General features: G+C 59.0%; 1 protein-coding gene across 1 annotated transcript; it reads left to right on the plus strand.

The window, feature by feature from the left end:
- The first annotated feature begins 1,578 nt into the window (after positions 1-1,578).
- Positions 1,579-17,670, plus strand: EFHD2 (EF-hand domain family member D2). The gene is made up of 4 exons (XM_036349394.1): positions 1,579-1,971; positions 14,028-14,175; positions 15,229-15,363; positions 16,230-17,670. Exons 1-4 carry the CDS (start codon positions 1,658-1,660, stop codon positions 16,359-16,361), a joined length of 729 nt encoding a protein of 242 aa, XP_036205287.1. The 5' UTR covers positions 1,579-1,657; the 3' UTR covers positions 16,362-17,670.
- The last annotated feature ends 1,400 nt before the right edge of the window (positions 17,671-19,070 follow it).

Raw genomic sequence — 19,070 nt, forward strand, 5'->3', positions numbered from 1 at the left:
AATTTGGCAAGCCCCAGCCTCTGTAGACACCATTTTTGAGGTTTGCATCTGCACCCTGTCCCCAGTCTTTTGCATTCAATAGCAAACAAGCTACTGTACTTCTGGTAGGTCCTTCGAGGCCATATGTGGGAGATACAGAAACCTGTCTCCTGCAAGTAGTTGGGCCAAACTGCCCAAGAGCAACAGGAATGTTATTCCAAGCTTTAAAAAAGACAAAATCATGTCATTGAACCTGAGCTTCTTTATTGAATCCAGAAACAACCTCAAAAATAAATTAATGAAAATTTCATGTTTCCTGAACGCCAAAGTTTTTTCTTAATTTCGTTCTTTTAAAACTGCCTTTTAAATTAATTCAGCAATATTTTTAAACTCTGGCAAACCGACAAATATCAGTCGAGAGTCTGTTGTTCAAATCACTTTGGAACAGGTGCTGGCTTTACCCTCCGGGGTGCTCCTCTGCCTCCAGAACGCGGGTCTCCTAAACCCTGTCCATCCTTTCTCTGTGCCTTGGCTAGTGGGAGGGGTTTCTGCGTAGGGGCCTTCAGCACCCCCCGTAACATTTTCAAGAATAAGCGCACCCCTCCTTCTAGATTAGTGATTCTCTAACGTCAGAGAGCAGAACTCCCCCGGGTGCTGGTTGACATGCAGAGTTCCGGGCCCTACCCCAGAGATCGGGTTTGTCTGTCGGGATCGGAGAGGAACTCTGATTAAACATCACCCTCCTCCTACCCGCTCTCCCCCGCCCTGGGTTTCTTTGGCTGGAGGTCCACAGCTTTGCAGTTTGAAGGTGACAGGCCAGACCATAGAGGGAAACGGCATCCCGTGAGCCTTCGGAGAGGACGTGTCTCCTCGGAGGCCCTCTGCGAAACGGCGGCACGAAGATCACGGAAGCAGACAGCGTGGCCAGCACCTGTTCCGCCAAGTCATCCCTGTGATGAGCTGGGCCAGGGGGAGAGGACCAGCCCCTTCCCCTTCCGCTCTCCCCGTCTCCCACACCTTCCAGGGCTGGGGCCCAGCCCCATCTCCCTTGCCGCCTCCGGTTCATCCTTTTCTAAAAGATGCAGCAGCTTAAATCTAAACCGGTGTGTGCGCGTGGGGGAGGGTCCCTGCTCACCCCGTCCACCTTCTTCATACCCATGCAACCCTCCGCGATAACGCCAGAGTGGAACAACGAGTCGTCTCCATGACAACCGACAGGGTGTCACGGACACAGGATCACGACTCCACCGCGTGGCGATTCCAGAGCAGGGGTTGGGGGTGGCGACCCCCGCACACCCAGACTGCAAAGCGGGGAGCCCCTCTTCCTTCCCGCCGGTGCCGGGCCCCAGCCCGACCTCTCCCGCTCAGGGGCGCAGTGAGAATGGAGCCGGGGGTGGGTTTTTACGGAGATCCCCGTCTCACGGGGCGGATGGTGGCAGGCTGGGCGCCACCGGCTCACTCCAACCCCAGCGCCTGACTCCCAGCCCGCCGGCCGCGCAGGGCCCGGAGCGGGGGCGGGGAGCGGGCGGGGAGCGGGCGGGCCCCGAGGGGCGCAAGTCCCACCCCCGGGGCGGGCCGGGCGCGGGGAGTGTCAGGAAGAGGAAGAGCGCGCCAGAGGCGGTGCGGCGCGCGGCGAGCGAGCAGGGGCCGGGCCGAGTGGATCGCCGCGCGGGCCACCATGGCCACGGACGAGCTGGCCAGCAAGCTGAGCCGGCGGCTGCAGATGGAGGGCGAGGGCGAGGGCGGCGGCGAGGCCCCCGAGCAGCCCGGCCTGAACGGGGCGGCGGCGGCGGCGGCCGGGGCGCAGGACGAGGCGGCCGAGGCGCTGGGCAGCGCGGACGACGAGCTGAGCGCCAAGCTGCTGCGGCGCGCCGACCTCAACCAGGGCATCGGCGAGCCCCAGTCGCCCAGCCGCCGCGTCTTCAATCCCTACACCGAGTTCAAGGAGTTCTCCAGGAAGCAGATCAAGGACATGGAGAAGATGTTCAAGCAGTGAGTGCCCCCACCACCACCCCGCCAGCCGCCTCGGGGCCCCAACCCCGACCCCGCGCCGCCCCGGGACCCCTGCTGCCAGCCTGGCTCCCCGAATCCCGGCAACCGGGGATGGGGACCTGGCAGCCCCTTCCAGATAAACACGAGCTGAACCCTCCACCCCACCAGGCGAAGGGTCCGGGCATCCCCAGGCCCTGGCTCGCAACCCCTCGCTGGGTGACGGGGTGACGCCGCCCCCAGTGCACCAGACACATGCACCGGAGTGGGGGACCCGGAGGCTCCTTCTAGATCATCACGAGCCCGAGAAGCCCCCACTCTCCCTGCTTACATGGCTCTGAACACTCCGGGTCGCTGGCCTAGGACCTGCCCTGTTAGTGACGTTACCCCCACCATCTGACACTGAGACTGAGGACTCCCCAGGCGTCCCTTCCGCCCCCCACAAGCTACTCAAATCCCCCCCCTACCCCAACACCCCTCCCCAGCGCTTCGGCAAAGGTAATCATACCCTGCACCCCATGCCCCGCACATTCCTCACCTTGGGGTCTGTTCACTCCCTCTGCCTGGCTCAGATCCACTCCTCCCTCCCCCTGTAGTTATTCAGCACCTGATAGCAAACTACATCAAAACCCTTCAGCCCCTCCCACCCCTACCCCCCACTCTGTTAGCCAGAACCCTGAACCTTGACCCTCAGGTGGTCTCCCTAGGGAGGGACCCCTCAGTCCCTGCCCCCACCCACCCATTTTGCAGGCATGTGCAACCTCTCCCTCCCCCACAAATATCTCCTAAGGCTCAGTCCCCTCCTCTCCCCGCACACTGCCCCTCCCTCTTCTTCTCCTCACCCCAAGCCCACCCAGCCGCTTTGCTGTCACTGCCCCCTGCTTCCTTCAGAAAGTCCCATCTCTCCTCACCCCCTCCCCTGTGCCCTCCTTGCTGCTGTGTCCCCTTCCTGCCCCACACAGGGTCCCAGATGCCCCACACCTTCCTCACTTCCCAGTTGCTCCAGCCTTGCCCTTCACCCCCCATAGCCCCACACCTGTGTTCTCAGCAGGTTGGCCAGGCACCTTGGTGGGTGGACTTAGCCCTTCCCCCAAAAAAAAACACCCTACTATCTCCATTGAAGGACTAGAGAGAAAGGGTTCCAGGTCCACTCTGGTCACCCCTGATTCAGCCCAGTTGGGATTGAGATGGTCAGCCACGCTCCCCGCTAGCCCCCCTCCCTTTGGCACCCTTCCCACTTCCTGTCCTGCCCTTGACTTCTAGAGGGGACCCAGCCCAGGAGTCCTGGTCTGGAGTGGATCTGGGAGGAAGTGGAACTATCTGGAGGCCAGGTCTAGGGTGGAGGCCAGGTCTAAGGTGGAGGCCAGGTCTAGGGTGGAGGCCAGGTCTAGGGTGGAGGAGTCAGGCGGTCTCTGACCAGGGACAAACAGCCCAAGGCCAGGGATGGGTGCTGGGCCCACCTTGCCCCAGGCAGGAGGAAGACCGGCTGGGGCTGTGTCTCAGCCACAGACAGCTGGCTGTCCAGCCGCAAGCAGGAAGCCCAAGAAGGTGGGGTTTTGCAACCCCAGAGCTGGATAAAGACTCTTCCCACTTCTCGCACTTGCTGCAGCTGCTGCTTCTGCATTTGGCCCCAACAACGCAGGGGAAGAGGTTTCTGGTTCCCAGGCCTGGAGGGCTGAGTGCCCCATACTTTTCTAGGGGCCATCCTGGGGGGAAAGAGCCCTTGGCTCCCCTCTGGGCCTCTGCCTGCCAGTCCCAGGGCCCTGTGGCTGCCTCTTTGACTCGACTTGTTGGGAGTTCTAAAGTTTCTTGCCAGCCAGAGGTTGGCACTGTCGGGAAAGCAAGGAAATCTCCCAACAAGGACATTTCCGGGGTTTCCAGGAGGTAAAGATTTCCAGAATTCTGGCAGGAATAGATTGAAAGTTCCTTGAGCTCAGGATGTGTGTCGCTTCACTGTCTAGAGCAGTGGTTATCAACCTGTGGGTCGCAACCCCTTTGGGGGTCGAACGACCCTTTCACAAGGGTCACCTAAGACCATCAGAAAACACATATATAATTACATACTGGTTTTGTGGTTAATCACTATGCTTTAATTATGTTCAATTTGTAACAATGAAATTGGGGGTCACCACAACATGAGGAACTATATTAAAGGGTCGCGCGGCATTAGGAAAGTTGAGAACCGCTGGTCTAGAGCTTCCTTGTCGAGGCTGCCCCGGAGTGCAGGCGAGGTTACTCAGTGCAGCCGCGATCCCTGCATCAGTAGCACCAAGGCACTAAGGAGTTCATTGATCCTCCAAGCCACGGGGCCATCATTCCCACTGCACAGTTGGGGAGTTTGAGCACAGATGTAACTTGTCAGGATCTGAACCCGGGTCTCTGACTCCAAAACCCATGCTCTTCCTTCCTTTCCACGTTTCCCGTCACAGCCATTGGCTTCCACGTGGAAAAACACACGCCTCCAACACCCCTTCATGTTCACGGGTGATTTTCTGCCTTGTGGAGCCACCCAGCACCAGCCCCCTCCTCTCCCCTGGAGTCCTCCTTCTCTTGGGGTTCCACAGCATCCCTCCCCGCCCTCAAGAAAAACATGGGCTGTTTGGGAGAGCCCAGCCACCCCCCAGAGCAGGGCCTTGGGGCCGTGGCTGGGGGGAGTGGGCTCGAAGCTGCCTTTGCAGAACCAGCTGGCTTTTTGCAGAGGCTGTTTTTGGTGTTAGTTTGACAAGAACTTTGATGAAGACTTGGGGGAGTTGAACCCTAGCAGGCCGCCTCTTGGCACCGCTGCGGCTTGCTTGCTGGGGCGCGTTGGGAGGGGTGAGGGGCAGGAAGGGGCCCGGGAGCTGGACTTCTAGGGAAGGAAGTGCTGCCCGCTGGGGGCCCTGGCCTGAATGGAAAGTTGCAGACTTTGTATTCAAGGAAACAAGGCTCCACTGTGCCAGCCGAGCCCAGCCCGCCCAGGCCGGTGGTGAGCCGCCAGCAGCCAGGCTCTCGTGGAGGACAAAACCCCCGTTCTGCTTCTGCTGCCTGCGAGGGGCTGCAACCCGCCGGGTCCCAGCCGGGCCTCCGGACCACAGCCAGGGCTCTGCCGAGCGACTTCCACCCTGGTCCCCAGCTCCCGGGGCAGGGAGGGGGGTTCGGCCCTCCTGGGAAGCCGTCCACCAGAGCCCCGTGCAGGAGACAGGAGGTCAGAGGGAGCTGGGAGCCGGCCTTTCCTTGGAGGCCAGGAGCCTGGGCATCTTGTGGCTCTGCCCCCGAGTTACCTAGTGTGCCTGCCCTCCCTGGGCCTCAGTCTTCCCACCTGTCAAGGAGCAGGCTCTCCCTGATGATTCCCAAAGGGGATTCGGCAGCGGCCTGATTACCGAGTGGTCCTGAGCCCTTCTAGGTGGCAGGACTGCCTCCTGGGGTCTTCCAGTCCATCCATCCGTGTTTGTTGGCAGATGCTTCCTGAGGAGGGAGGCGGGGGGAGTGAAGGGGACGGGGGACAGGGGCTCTCCACCACCGTCACTGACCTCACGCACAGCCATGCGGGGTTCAGCAGGGACAGGCCTCGAGGGTTGGCCCCAGCCCTTCTCCCCATTTTACAGAGGAGGAAACTGAGACCCAGAAAGGTGTAATGATTTGCTTGGAATCACAGGGAGGTCTTCAGTGGCTGAACCAGAGCATCATTGCTGGACAGTGGGGATAACGGTGCCCACTTCTGGGGCTGAAGCTCCATGAGGTGACGCATGTAGAGCTCTGGCGCCGGCCGGCACGTGGGTGCACCACGTCAGCGGAGCCTGGACAGTCAGTCCTCCCTCCCTGTGCGGCTCGGGCTGCGTCCACTGCCTCTAATCCACCCACTCCCCCAGGGCTGTCTCTGGAACCCTCCAGACAAGGGGGGAAGGTGTGGCCCCAGAGAGCATCAAGGGGGCCCCCCTGGGCTGGCAACAGCCTGCGTGGGACTCTGCAGGGTTTTGTAAGCGGAGACCTGCCAGAGACGTAGGCAGCCGTGTAATTCTGAACCGGCTGCGGAATCTGAGGAAGATGCCCTAGTTCCCTGCCTTGCCCAGCCCGGTCCCCAGCCACCTCATCTCATGACCCCTTGCGTCAGAGGCAGGCTTCCCTCTCCTGGACTCCTCCTCCTTCCTGCCCTGCCCTCCCTCCTCTTCACCTGCTCAGATCCTTGCTGCTCACAGCACCTCCCCCCTCCTTCCTGGAAGGCAGTGTGGTGCAGTGGTTAGGGGAAGGGCCTTTGGACTCTGCGGCTCTGGGTCCTGGGACGGAACGCTGAACCCTTTCTGTGCCTCAGTTCCTCACCCCAGGACAGGGAGAATCATGGCACCCCCCTCACAGGGGTGGCCTGTAGTACGTAACCCAGTGCTTGGCATGAAGTCAGGCCTTAGTGAGTTCCTGTCACCATCAGCCCCAGCTCTAGCGGTGGTTGTCTGAGCTGTCACCAGGCTGCCTCCACCTACCCCCAGGGAGTTCCTGGGCTGGCAGCGAGCCTGATTTGGGCCCGAGTGACAGAGACCCAGCAAGGCAGGCGCACCTGCTGACAGACGCTCTGATTGACAGCTCCACATGGCTTTGATAAATAGCAAAAATGGGGACAGGAATTCATTATCACGTAGTTACGCGGCAGGCGGGTGGCAGGAAATGGGGAAGAGCAGACAGCGGCTCCGGAGTGGTACAAAAGCAGAACTCCGACGCCCAGCTTCTCTGAGCCTCAGTTTCCCCCAGGGCTGCAGCACGTGCCAGGTGAAGTTCTGAGGATTAAATTCTAAAAGTCCTAAGCCTTTGTAGAGTCCACCATCGGGTCTGGTCTGTGGGTCTTGGGGAACATAGGTGGTGATTCTGAAAAACCTCAAGTGCACTCTTTGGATCACTCATCTAACAGACGTTACATTAAGGTTCTGCTGTGTGGGCTAGAGATGGGAGGTTCCATTTCTTTATTTCTCCCGTGAGCACTGAAGTTCTAAGGGATTGCCATGACCAGTGGTCGGCAAACTGCGGCTCGCGAGCCACATGCGGCTCTTTGGCCCCTTGAATGTGGCTCTTCCTAAGCCTTAGGAGTACCCTAATTAAGTTCATAACAATGTACCTACCTATATAGTTTAAGTTTAAAAAATTTGGCTCTCAAAAGAAATTTCAATCGTTGTACTGTTGATATTTGGCTCTGTTGACTAATGAGTTTGCCGACCACTGGCCATGACGCTGGGCTCTCCGCAGCCAGCCCCTGCCTCCACACCCTCTCCCTGTTCAATGGAGCCACACCAAGGTCAGTTAAGGAGCCCATGTCTGTTATTTCAGAAACTGAATTTCATCCTCACACCCGCACAGTGAGGGGAGTCCTGTCCTTATTATCCCCATTTGCCAGAGGAGGACATTGAGGCTCAAGGAGGTGGCAGGATTAGAACCAGGTCCAGGGAGCTCCTGTGGCCACGTGAGGGCTGTGTTTATGGTTGGGGGACAGGAGACTTTCGGAGCTTCAGGGGGAGACCCTCTGGGGGATGCGGAGGTTGGGACCTCCGACCAGCAGCAGCCAGAAGCTTGACTCTCTGGGGAGAGAGGATTTCCAACCTCGTTGTTCACCCTCTGCTCGCCCTCCTTCCCTTATGGTTCTGAGTCACCTTTCTCCTCCCCCGGGACATTTAGTTCCCATTTGGTTCGCACCTTCCTGGCAGCCTTCTCTCCTCCCTGCCCTCTGGGCCCACGGCCGGCTTCAGCTGTCCGGGCTCTGGGAGGCCAGGCCCTGCTGCCTCGGGAGGTTAAAGGCCTTTCCTGCCAGGGGAGGGAGTCACTGCCACCTCAGCAGGGACGGTCCCCACACCCTCCAGCAGCTGAGTTCCCTCTGGCTGCCGGGCAGCCTTCTGCTGGGCTGACTTCTGCTTTTCAAGGCCTGCAGAGAAGTGGGGGTTCAGTGCCAGGAAGGAGGCCTGTGTGGAGACCCAGCTCCAGCCCTCCCCAGCACTCAGCCTTCCTCTGATTGAAAGGGCCACTCCCTTGCAGGCGCTGTATCTCTTTCATCCTTCTTTAACACCCTGTGAAATTATCATCACCCATTTCACCGATAAGTAGACTGAGCCTCCAGGAGCTTCACATGACTTGTCCAAAGCCACACAGCTCAAAAGGAACATGAGATAGGACTTGAAATCAGGTCTGCCTTGACTCCAAGTCCCTGGCTCCCATGGGACCCAGATAGGGCAGCACCCGCATCGCTCAGGAGCTGGTGGAAATGCAGATGCCCAGGTGCCGCCCCAGATCTACTGGATCAGAATCGGCATTTTAACCAGATCCACCGGGTGTGCATGTTGAGAGCGGGAGGGAGGGAGGCGGTTCAGGGTGAGCGGACAGAAAACCCACCGCTGACACTAGGGGAGGGTGTTGCCCCCCCCCCAGGCAAGCGTGAAGTGGTTGAACCCCCCACTTCGGATGTTCCCAAGCCCCGACAGCCCCCCGCAGGTTGCCATCAGCCTGGGGTCTCCCACTGGATCCTCAGAGCAGCACATGCGCGCGAGCACACACACCCTTGGCTGACACAGGGCAACAGGTTACCTTTCAGATTCTGCAGATAAGACAAGAGGAAGTGGTGAGCGGCTGGGTTTTCCCTGCATGAGTCAGGCAGTCTCTGGTGGGGGCGTGCGGAACGGATGGGCACTGCCAAGCAGTCGTCACCCAGCATGTGCGCATCCACCCTGGTGGGGGGAGGCCGGCAGGGCCAGGCTGGCTGTATGTAACAGCAAAGCCAGAATTTTTCTCTCTGGCAGAACGTCCCTGCCCCCAAGGGACCTAGGTTTCCATTTCGTAGGACTAAGAGTAGAGGCCTGTGAGCTACTGGGGCCTCCCCAGACAAGATGGGGGAGGACCAGGTCTGTGAATGCTGAGACCAAAGCCAGGGTGGGGGGAGGGGGGGGGCGGTCGGCGGGAGGACGGAGGAGGGAAGACGGGTTCTTGTTCCATAAACACCACCTCCAGTTGTCTGTCTTCCTGGACTCCGGTGGGCAGAGGGGCCATCAGCAAAGGCCTAGGATGGGAATCAGAAGAGACAGATCAGGGTCCCCTGTGCTCCCAAACCAGCTGCTCCTGCCTTCCCCTTGTGGAGCTAGCTGCCATAGCTCCTCATCGGCCACCGGGCTGTGCAGCACAGCTGACGGATGGGGAGGGCCAAAGCCAAATCGGGCTGCCTGAAGGAGGCAGTGAGCCTCCCGCCCTCAGTTAGTTGTATGTCAGACACCAAGCGGGAAACCCACATTTACAATCTGACCCTCACAAATGGCTGCATGAGGTGGCCTCCAGCATCCCCGCCCCAGCCTGGGCATCTCTGCTACAGGGTCTGTAGGCATCAGAATGTAGCACAGTAGTTAAAAGTGCGTGTTTTCCAACAGGCCTGGGTTCGGACCCCAGCTGTGTTCCTGTGAACTGTGGCTTCAGCCAAGTCACTTCCTCCCTGAGCCTCAGTCTCTTCATCTGTATTATGGGGCTATTTATGCCGGCTTCACAGAGTTCCTGTGAGGATCTGATTCAGAACACGTGCACAGTGCCTGGCACATAGTAAGTGCTCAGTAAAGAGTAGACACTAATAATATTCTTATGAAATGGGACAACACTGTCCACTGTAGAAGCCAGCCACTGCCCACCCGCATGACTCCTGGTTATCAGAACCGGGGCAGGAGGGTGGAGAAGCAGCCGGCTGATGGGACCTGCTCTTCCCAAAGGACAAAGTCCGCCTGGGTGGTGGCTGGCTGTGCCACTTTCAAGGACGGATGGGAGGGGATTTTGTCACCAGCATCCCGGGGCAGCAGCTGCCGAGCCCTCCCCGTTGAGAACTATTCAGGGGGAGGCGGGGAGGAATGTGGGCACAGTGCCAGGTGCAGCCACCTCCCTCCAGTGCTGGAGGAAAGTGCTGAGCTCCCAGCCCGGGAGCTTTGTTGCCAGTCTTGCCGACGGAATTGGGCCTCCCAGGCAGGCCCCACTCCGGGCTCTCAGCCCAGCCTCCCCTCGCCCTGCAAACTTGAGAATTCAGGACCCTCCATGGGACCAGGAAGAAGAGGGAGGCAGGTAGGCAGGGAGGACAGATTTTGGAATCTTGCGAGCTGCCAGCTATGTGACCCTGGGCTGGTTGCTGCCCGCTCTGGGCCCCAGTGTCCCCACATAACATGAAGGGGGTAGACCAGGCTATTCAGATGGCTCTCCTGTGCCAACTCTTTCCCTGGATCCTCTGAGCCACCTGCAGCCTCCGTTCCAGCTCAGGGAGAGGACTGATGGATGAGAGGCCCTCCCCAGCCAGGGAGATGCCTGTCTCCCTCCAGCCTAGAGCATCATTCTCTCCTGTGTGGCCAGTCGCCCACCTGCTGTGGCGCAATGACAGTCCCTGCCTTTGTCGCTTCCCTCCCTGTCAGAGGAGGGACAGGAGAATAATCTAGGGCCGGGGCTCCTCTCTCCCTCTGCCCAACAGGAGAGTGAAGGACTGTGTCCTGTTGTCTTTCCATCTCCCCCAGGGGCCGGGTCTTTGAATCAGGCCTAGTGAGGGATGTAGTGGGACCTTCAGAGGAGGGGGAGATGCTGGAGGGACCTCAGGGACACCTTGTCCACCCCCTGCCTCCTGGCCAGCCTACAACGGGCATGTCCATCCAGCATGCACCATCAGGCCTGGTACCAGGGGAGAAGCCCTTGTATTTCTTATTATCATTAACGTTATTGTCACCATTATGTGCAAAGTACTTAACATAGTGTCTGGCTCTCAAAAGGTTCTCAATGGCCACTGTTGTTATAATGAAATTAGCAGCTTTTAAGTACTTACTGTGTATGAGGCGTTGTATATCTATAATCTCATTTAATCTTTGATCCTAAAGGTAGACATTAAGAATAATAGATTTATTTTATTTTTTGTTATTTATTTGTATTAATTAAGTGCTTACCATAGGCTAGGATCTGTGCTAGGATCTCTTTTAACCCTTTCCTCGATCCTGAGATGGGTCCGCTGACACCCAGGATGGGAAAATGGAGGATTTCAGAGCCAGGTGATTTGACCAGGGTCACCCAGCCAGCAGGTGGCAGGTCAGAGGTTTGGACCCAGGTCAGTCTCAGCAGAGTTGATGGGAGCGCAAACCTTCAAGGTCATCTTCAGGTTAACCCTGGTACCTGGCTGAGCCCACCCTCATCAGAGCCCCGGGCACATGTGGGTGCCCGCTCCCCGGGGGATCTCATGGGAACAGCCTTCTCCAATGTCACCTCTGGGGACCCGGCTCCCACCCCAGCACCTGGCCTCTCCCTGACCTCCATCACCCGCGCCCCCTTGGCTATCAATCCACTGGCACTTTGGCCAGTCCCTGCATTGCCCCCCTGGGGGCTGGAGCCTGCCCAGGATGAGGCCCAGGCTCAGTAATTGATCGCCCTTTGATTGATGCAGGCGGCGGTTCAAGCTGTGGTTTAGGCTGCAGCGCAGCCAGGCCCAGGAGCTGCCAGAGACCAAGAAATCCAGAGCCCAAGTTTCCGTCCAAGTTTGGACACTCTATCTGCACTTCCTCTGAAACTGAGCCACCACTGGCTGCTGGAGAAACCCGGCCGCTTGAGCAGTAAATAAACCTGGGCTCAGGAGAGGGTGGGGCGGCAGAGAGTGGAGTGTGGGAATCGGAGGGAGGGGGTTCAAATCCCCGGCCTGCTGGTTACCGGGCCAGTGCCTTCACCTCTACAGCCCTGGTTCCCCCCTCATCCCATGGGGACGTGCTGCTGACCTCCCAGGATGGCTGAGCGCAGAGGGTGTAAAGACAACGTGCCTGCTACACAGTAGGAGCTTGCTAACGGCAACTACATCTTGTTAAGGTGGTGGCGGCTGCCATTTCTGGAGCCAGCTCTATATGCAGGTGCTGAGTGCTGGCGTGCATGAACCCAGCCCTCACAGTGGCCCTGTGAGAGTCGCCAGGATGGCAGGGGGTCTCAGCCTTGGCTGGAGGCTTACATGGCACCGGCTCCTGGAACCCAGGCAGCCTGCACTGGCCCTGACATGTCCCTGACCTTCACGGGAGCCCAAGTTCAGGAAGCAGTAGGAGCCTTGTTTTCCTAGGAGGGGAGTCCCTAGGAAAGCTGACGTCCTCACCAGGCTGTTTCCACCCTGTCGCTAAGGGTCACGCAGCGGCCACCCAGCCCGTTCCCAACTGGCAAACAGCCTCCAAAGATGGAAGGAGGGGCCGCTGCCTACCCCCTCCCCCCCAAAAAAAAAGTTCCTCCAGCTCTAAGTAGAGCCGGGACCATGGATGGGATCATGGGCCTGCCCAGCACTCCAGACTCCCACAACCCTCTACACACTCGCATCTGCTTCCAGCCCAGCGATGGCCACTACCCTAGGGACCGCTGGCCCATCTAGCCCCATTCCACCCGCTCGCATGGTGGGGAAGAAGGCCTGAGGATCCTGTGTTCCATGTGCCACACCACTTCCAACCACTGACTCACTCTCTCGGGAACTATTTATACCCCTTGCACAAATGCTCCCCTCAGCGCTCCAGGCAGGCGACTCTGTTCTGCTGGCAGCCCCAGGACATGTGGAGCGGGGCTGGGCCCAGAGCAAATGTGCAGGTTTATGAGCCAGACACGTTGTGGGGGGAAGGGCTAGCCCAGCTCTCTTTTTTGCTGCTGTGTGACGTTGGGCAGGACACTGAACCTCTCTGAGCCTCCATTATAAAATACTTGTTTTTTAAATATTTTTTTTAATTGATTTCAGAGAGGGAGAGAGAGGCAGAAACATCAGTGATGAGAGAGAATTATTGATCGGCTGCCTCCTGCACGCCCCCAGGTTATTGAGCCCGCAACCGGGCATGTGCCCTGACTGGGAATCGAACCGTGACCTCCTGGTTCAGAGGTGGATGCTCAACCACTGAGCCACGCCGGCTGGGCAAAAATAAGGTTATTTTGAGAATTAAGTAAAATAAAGTATGTCAAGTTCCTGGCACAAGGACAGATTTCAAAGAGTAGTTGCTGTTAGATGTCCAAAGTTGTGTGAAGTTCATGTGTAACCAGAGAAGGGAAGGGGGCTGGGGAGCCCCGAGGAGGGCAGAGGATTGAGATGGGTGTTTAGGTAGGAATGTCCAGTCTTCAGCATATAGGTTTCTGGAACTCAGCCCCTCTGTCACCCAGCCAGCTTGAGGCCTTGGGGACTGCACAAGGTTTCTTTAGGCTCAGAAGGGCCATTCTCCCAGCCCTGCGACCACTCCCAGCCCAGCAGGAGACAGGCAGGCCGAGGTCTGCTTAGCCTGATAGAGGGCCCGGCTGGTCTGTGCGAACAACACCCACGTCTGCCGAGCTGTGCGCTCCACGGCAGCGCCTCCCCCGCCGGGGGCCAGGGGACAGGCCAGTTGAGAGGGACCCTGAGACTCTACTCCCCACCCCATCCTGTCTGTGCCAGGCCCTGGGTGGTAGAAAGAGACCTGAACCATGTAGAGCAGAGACCCTGGCATCACCTAATCACAGCTCCAGGCCTCTCCAGCCACCAGCCATACCCCTCAGCTCGCTGCAGGCGCCCTGCACAGCTCGCTCCCTGGGCACACCCAGCCACCCCCCGGGAAAACTAGAAGTGGCCCTCCCTCCTGTGACCTCTGGGCCTGCCCTGTGACACGTGGCACCTTCTGCCTCCCTCCTGGGAGGGGGCATGGAGTAGGAGAGAGATGGGGCACGATGCCCCTCAGGTAACCCTGGAGATGGTTAGTGAGCACTAACATGAGAACCCACACCCCCAATCCGTACCCCCATGGTATTGTGAACTTCTTCTCCCTGCTTGTTCCTATCTCATTCAGCACAGAGAGGCTATGGTTTCAGCTTCCTTGTACAGCAGGCTTGCCCCAAACCGTACTGTTTAACATGCAGGAAGCCACCAGGCCATGTAGTGAGTTCCCCATCATCAGAGGTAACCAAGCACTAGTTGGGCCATAGATCAGGACTCCGCCTGGGCTGAGGTCCCCTTCAGCTGTGATGGGATGACATGTTGGTGGAGGTGCCCTCTGAGCCCTGGCACTCTGGCTTGTGACCGCTCTGCCTGGTCAAGTATGCCGTGTCAGGGTGTCCTCAGGCCCGTCTCCTTGTGCTCACAGGTACGATGCCGGCCGGGATGGCTTCATCGACCTGATGGAGCTAAAGCTCATGATGGAGAAACTTGGAGCCCCCCAGACCCATCTGGGCCTGAAAAACATGATCAAGGAGGTGGACGAGGACTTTGACAGCAAGCTCAGCTTCCGGGAGGTGAGACACCCCCCCCCCTTGCCGTGGAGTGGCATTGTCCTTGGACATGGGGTTTGTCTTAAGGGAGGAGGGACACCCATTTCTTCATGTCGTGAGCACTTACAGAGTGACTTCTGTATACCCGACCCTGAGTGGGCGCTGGGGGTGCAGCGAAGGCCCCGTGCCCCACGGGTCCTAGAGTGTAGAGTGGGAGACGCCAGCGTGAAATGACACGATGCTGTGTTCAGGAGGAGAGGGGGGCAGGCGGAGGGAGCGACAGGTGCTGTGGGTCTGAGAGGAGCTGAGGACTGGGGCACTTCGCACTCTGGGTCTCGCTCAGGCCTCACTCTGAGAGAGGGCCCACGGGCAGGCCTTCCTGGGAGGGGGAAACAGGCCCCCACCCGTGGCAGTGGCCCCCAGGCAGCATAGGGTTAAATGCCAGTGGCGGGGGGGTGGGGGGCGGGGAAGGGGGCCTCCAGAGAGCAAGGGCCAGGCCTTGGAGGATGAGCAGGAAGCAGAGAGGAGGCGGGGCAAGAGAAAGGGGCGGGCAGTACAGGATAAGGGTTTGGACTCAGGACATGTGTTCAGATCCTTCGTCCATTTCTGGGGCTGAGATTTGGGGCAGGTTTCTTCCTGTCCTGAACCTTCCTCATTCTGTAAAGTGGACACCATGTTAGGACTCAGGAAAGGGGATGTAGAGTGAGTTAGTCTGGGGAACGTTGGAGACTACGTTAAGAGGTAACCCCAGGCCGAGTCATCAAGACTCTCAATAGCAGCTGAGTGTGGACAAGCAGGCCTGCCGTAGCCCCGCGTCCTGGGAGGGCAGGAGCTGGGTCCCCTAGTCTCCCATTGTACAGATGGGCAGACCGAGGCCCAGAGAGGAAGGGAAGAACCCAGACTTCTGGCTCCCAGTCCCAGGAGCACACCTCCCAGGGAGGCCGGGCTGGGGCTGGGTGGCTCTCTCTCTCTCTCTCTCTCTCTCTCTCTCTCGCTCTCGCTCTCGCTCTCGCTCTCGCTCTCGCTCTCGCTCTCTCTCTCCCGCCCTGACACCCCCTGCTTTTCTCCCCGCGGCAGTTCCTCCTGATTTTCCGCAAGGCGGCGGCTGGGGAGCTGCAGGAGGACAGCGGGCTGCACGTGCTGGCCCGCCTCTCCGAGATCGACGTCTCCACCGAGGGCGTCAAGGGGGCCAAGAGCTTCTTTGAGGCCAAGGTGAGGAATGGACGGAAGTACAGAGCCCAGGGTGCTTCCCTGACCCCGGCTCAGGGACGGGCGTGGCCGGGGTATGATAGGCCCTGGATTAGCTCGAGGGTCAGCAACCCTTCCTGCCCTGAGGGGCTGCAAACGGGAGAAGGGGAGCTGACGCCCAGGCTGTGATCCTTTCCCGCTGCCCCCGGGTGGATGCGGGGTGTGTATTCTTGAAGAGGGGATAGTGGCCCCTGGCCACTAACTCAGGACTGGGCCTTAAAGGGTAGGCCCAGAGACACACACTGGCTCCTGGGGCCTCTGGGAGACACTGGCCCCCGCCAGCCTCCGCCTGGAGGAAGTATGGCGCACCCCAGAGGCCACTTGCATGCACAGCACCCTTTCAGTGCACGCTCAGATGGAGGGGACAGTGGTTCCTGGATCCTGCCCTCCTTGAGCCAGAACACCCACCTTCCCTGGTTGCTCCCTCTTCCCATGTTAGCGAAGAACATTCCTTCAGAGGTCGCCTTCCGCCTCCTTCTGGGGTTGAGGGGGTGTTCAGGTCCATTGGGGGGACCCTGTGCAGCTGTCTCCCCGGGACAGGAAACAGGTTAACGATGCAGCATCAGAAGCTCCCCGTATAGCGCCGTGCTGTGCAGCAGCCGCTGAGCCTGTGTTATCTCTTTCAACGAATCCACGAGGTCAGAGTTATCGAGCATCAGGCTCTAACTGGAGAAACTGAGGCTCCAGAAGTGAATGTAGAGCCCCGCCCAGGGTTGGAGGCAGTGAGAGGGGGAGCTGTGTGGGCATTGCTGGGCGGACCCCCGAGAGAACCCACGTGGAGGCGCGGAGACCCCTCCAGCCCTGAGCCGCCTCCTCCTCCCGCCACCCAGGTCCAGGCCATCAACGTGTCCAGCCGCTTCGAGGAGGAGATCAAGGCGGAGCAGGAGGAGAGGAAGAAGCAGGCGGAGGAGATGAAGCAGCGGAAGGCGGCCTTCAAGGAGCTGCAGTCCACCTTCAAGTAGCCGGGGCTGGGCCCGACCGCCGGGCCCTGGCCCAGAGCCCAGTCTGGCTGGCGGCGGGGGGTCGAGGGGGGACAAAGTGGAGGTTGAGCTGGGATCCTCCCCGTGTCTGAAGGGACCATACTGAAACCTACAAACGTCTGTGAACACAGCCCGGTGAGGGTCTTGCAGGGGTGGCCCGGCCTCTCCCGCCCTCCGCCAGGTTCCTGAGGCCCAGCCCTCCCTGCGTCCTGCCCCTCTCGCACCCCTGGCTGTCCCCTGCCTGCTCCAGCGCTGCTCTCTGCCCGTGAGCCTGCCCGCCACACACGCCTCTCCCTGTCACCTCCTCTCCTGCCCAGAGGCCACCTGCCCTTCACCGGCAGGCTGCACCGCCCCCTCCTAGACTGGGGGAGCGACAGATGGCAAGAATTTCGGCTGGCTCGTAGAGGGGGACCTCAGCGTGCTCCACACCCTGCACCTGTTCCTCCAGCCCCGCCTCCTCCCTGCTGGCATAGACGGGGAGGACAGGGGAAAGGCTTCTATTTTTGTGAGGGGACCCAGGCCCTGGCACCCCACGCAACCCCAGTGCTCAGGCCCAGCCAGGAGGGTGAGGGGACAGCTGTGTCAATCTACCTCACTCTCGCAGCCATGGCAGGGAAGGCCCTGGGGGCAGAACACCACCCTAGTCCCCCAGGGACCACCTGAGGGTCCCAGGGGGCTCTGGAGAGAGCAGGGGGGCTCAGGGGGCCCCCTCATAGGAAGGAAAAACAGTGACGTCTCCACTCTCCAGGAGGCGCCCAAGAAGTGCTTTAAGAGGTTTGCCCGGACCAGGCAGTGGGGAGCAGGGGACCTCCCTGGGCCTTTCACACCCTCCTTCCCCAGAGTGACGTTCACCGCCTTGTCACCAGCGACGGGACTATCCTGTCACCCCCACCCCGAGGAAGCATGGGGACCCCAGCCTCCCTGTGCCGCCGGCCCGGTCCCACGCAGCCCCCATGTGCTTGCTCACGTGTGTGCGTGTCTGTGTGTGTCTCTTGCTGTGTCGTGAAGCTGTGCCCGTCACCCAGTCCCAACCAGTGAATGGCCACCGAGGCCACGGTTATGCAACTTTCGGTGTGTGTCCCTGCTGTTCGGGCTCGATAACTTTATTTTAGTAAAAATGCCCCCCAAGAGTCTAAGAAGCTCCTGTCGGACATGCAGAGGTTTTATTTTTTTGGCCTTAGAATCTACAGACACTAGGGGGCACTGGCCCCAGGGCAGCCCTGGCCCCGGATTGCGTTTGCCTTAGTGGATCTGTTTACACAGATGAATATAAGAAGTTCTTTTTCTTTGGCTTATTGCTTTTTTTTTTTCTCCCTTCTCACTCCTCCCCACCTCCCCCCCCCCCCCAAAGAGCTACTTCTTCATTCGGTGGTACAATTATTTTTTTTTAACTAAAATAAGATAAAAATTCTATATTCCTATGTGCGTGTGGTTCTTGTCGGTTGGTGGGGAGGGAGCGGGTGGGAAGGGGGAGCGGGCTGAGGTCACCTGGGTGCCAGGGATAAGGGGCCCTACCTAATGGGAGGGGTGGCATTTGATGGCCACCTGCTGTCACTTGATGTAGATTAACTCATGTAACCCTCACAGCCAGCCCATGGCAGGATGCTATTTCTTTCCCAGACAAGAACAGGGAGACCCAGAAGGTGTCCCAGAGGCACACAGGCAAGAAGGGTGCAGGCCAGGGCAACTGAGCCCCCAGCCCGTGCCCCCAGCCAGTTCGGGGGGGCATACCTGTCCATGGGGCCGTGGTGCACATCACTGTGGCTGGAAGTAGCATCAAAGCCATCAAGATTATAAGTTGATGTACTCTCGAGTCCCCTCCCCCTCCCCGCCTCCACACACAGATACCCCAAACCTCCCCAACCTCGCACACAGGCGGGGGTAGTGGGGTGATGAGGACAGAGCCAGGGTACTCCCTGTATGACTTTGGACAGATCACCAACACATTGGGTCTCAGCCTCCTCATCTGTGCGATGCAAGGATGGGCTAGGGTCCCAAGGCCTTCCCAGCCCTGTGGTTTCCAGGTAGAGCACCCCCTCTCCCAGGCCCAACCTAGGGTCCCTGCACTTTGGGTTTAGGCTGGGTATTACTGCCCCTGGGTGGACATGGGTGGTACTACAAAAGCCAGGATGCCCTGAGCCTGGGCTGTCCCATGCCAGGGCCCTCCCCCAATGGGTCTCAGTTGGGAGAGGCCTCTGCACAGGACCCCCCTGACTCCCAGCCTGGGCAGAGGGCACAGGCTGAGGAGTGAAGAGTTCCGAAGTGATTTGGGGATCAAGGGTGAGAAGGGAGCCCTAGCTGGTTGTGCTCAATGGATAGAGCATCAGCCTGGGGACTGAAGGTTCCCAGGTTCGATTCCGATCAAGGGCACATGCCTGGGTTCCCAGCTCGATCCCTAGTAGGAAGTAGCCAATCGATGATTCTCTCTCATCATTGATGTTTCTATCTCTCCTCCCTCTCTGAAATCAAAATATATATATTTTTTTAAAGAGTGAGAAAGCAGACAGCTCCTTAAAACCCCCGGTTCCATTTCTCAGTAAGCCTTCTCCCCCTCCCCCACCCCCTGAGTCCTGGCCACAAACCCCTCAGCCACCAAACCGTCTCAGAACTCCCAGTATTCCATCCTGATTTTGGCAGGAGGGGGAGTTGTTGGTTTTTTTAAATCCTTACCCGAGGATACTTTTCCATTGA

The sequence above is a fragment of the Myotis myotis genome, unplaced genomic scaffold (assembly GCF_014108235.1).
Source record: "Myotis myotis isolate mMyoMyo1 unplaced genomic scaffold, mMyoMyo1.p scaffold_m19_p_2, whole genome shotgun sequence".
Taxonomy (NCBI): Eukaryota; Metazoa; Chordata; class Mammalia; order Chiroptera; family Vespertilionidae; genus Myotis; species Myotis myotis.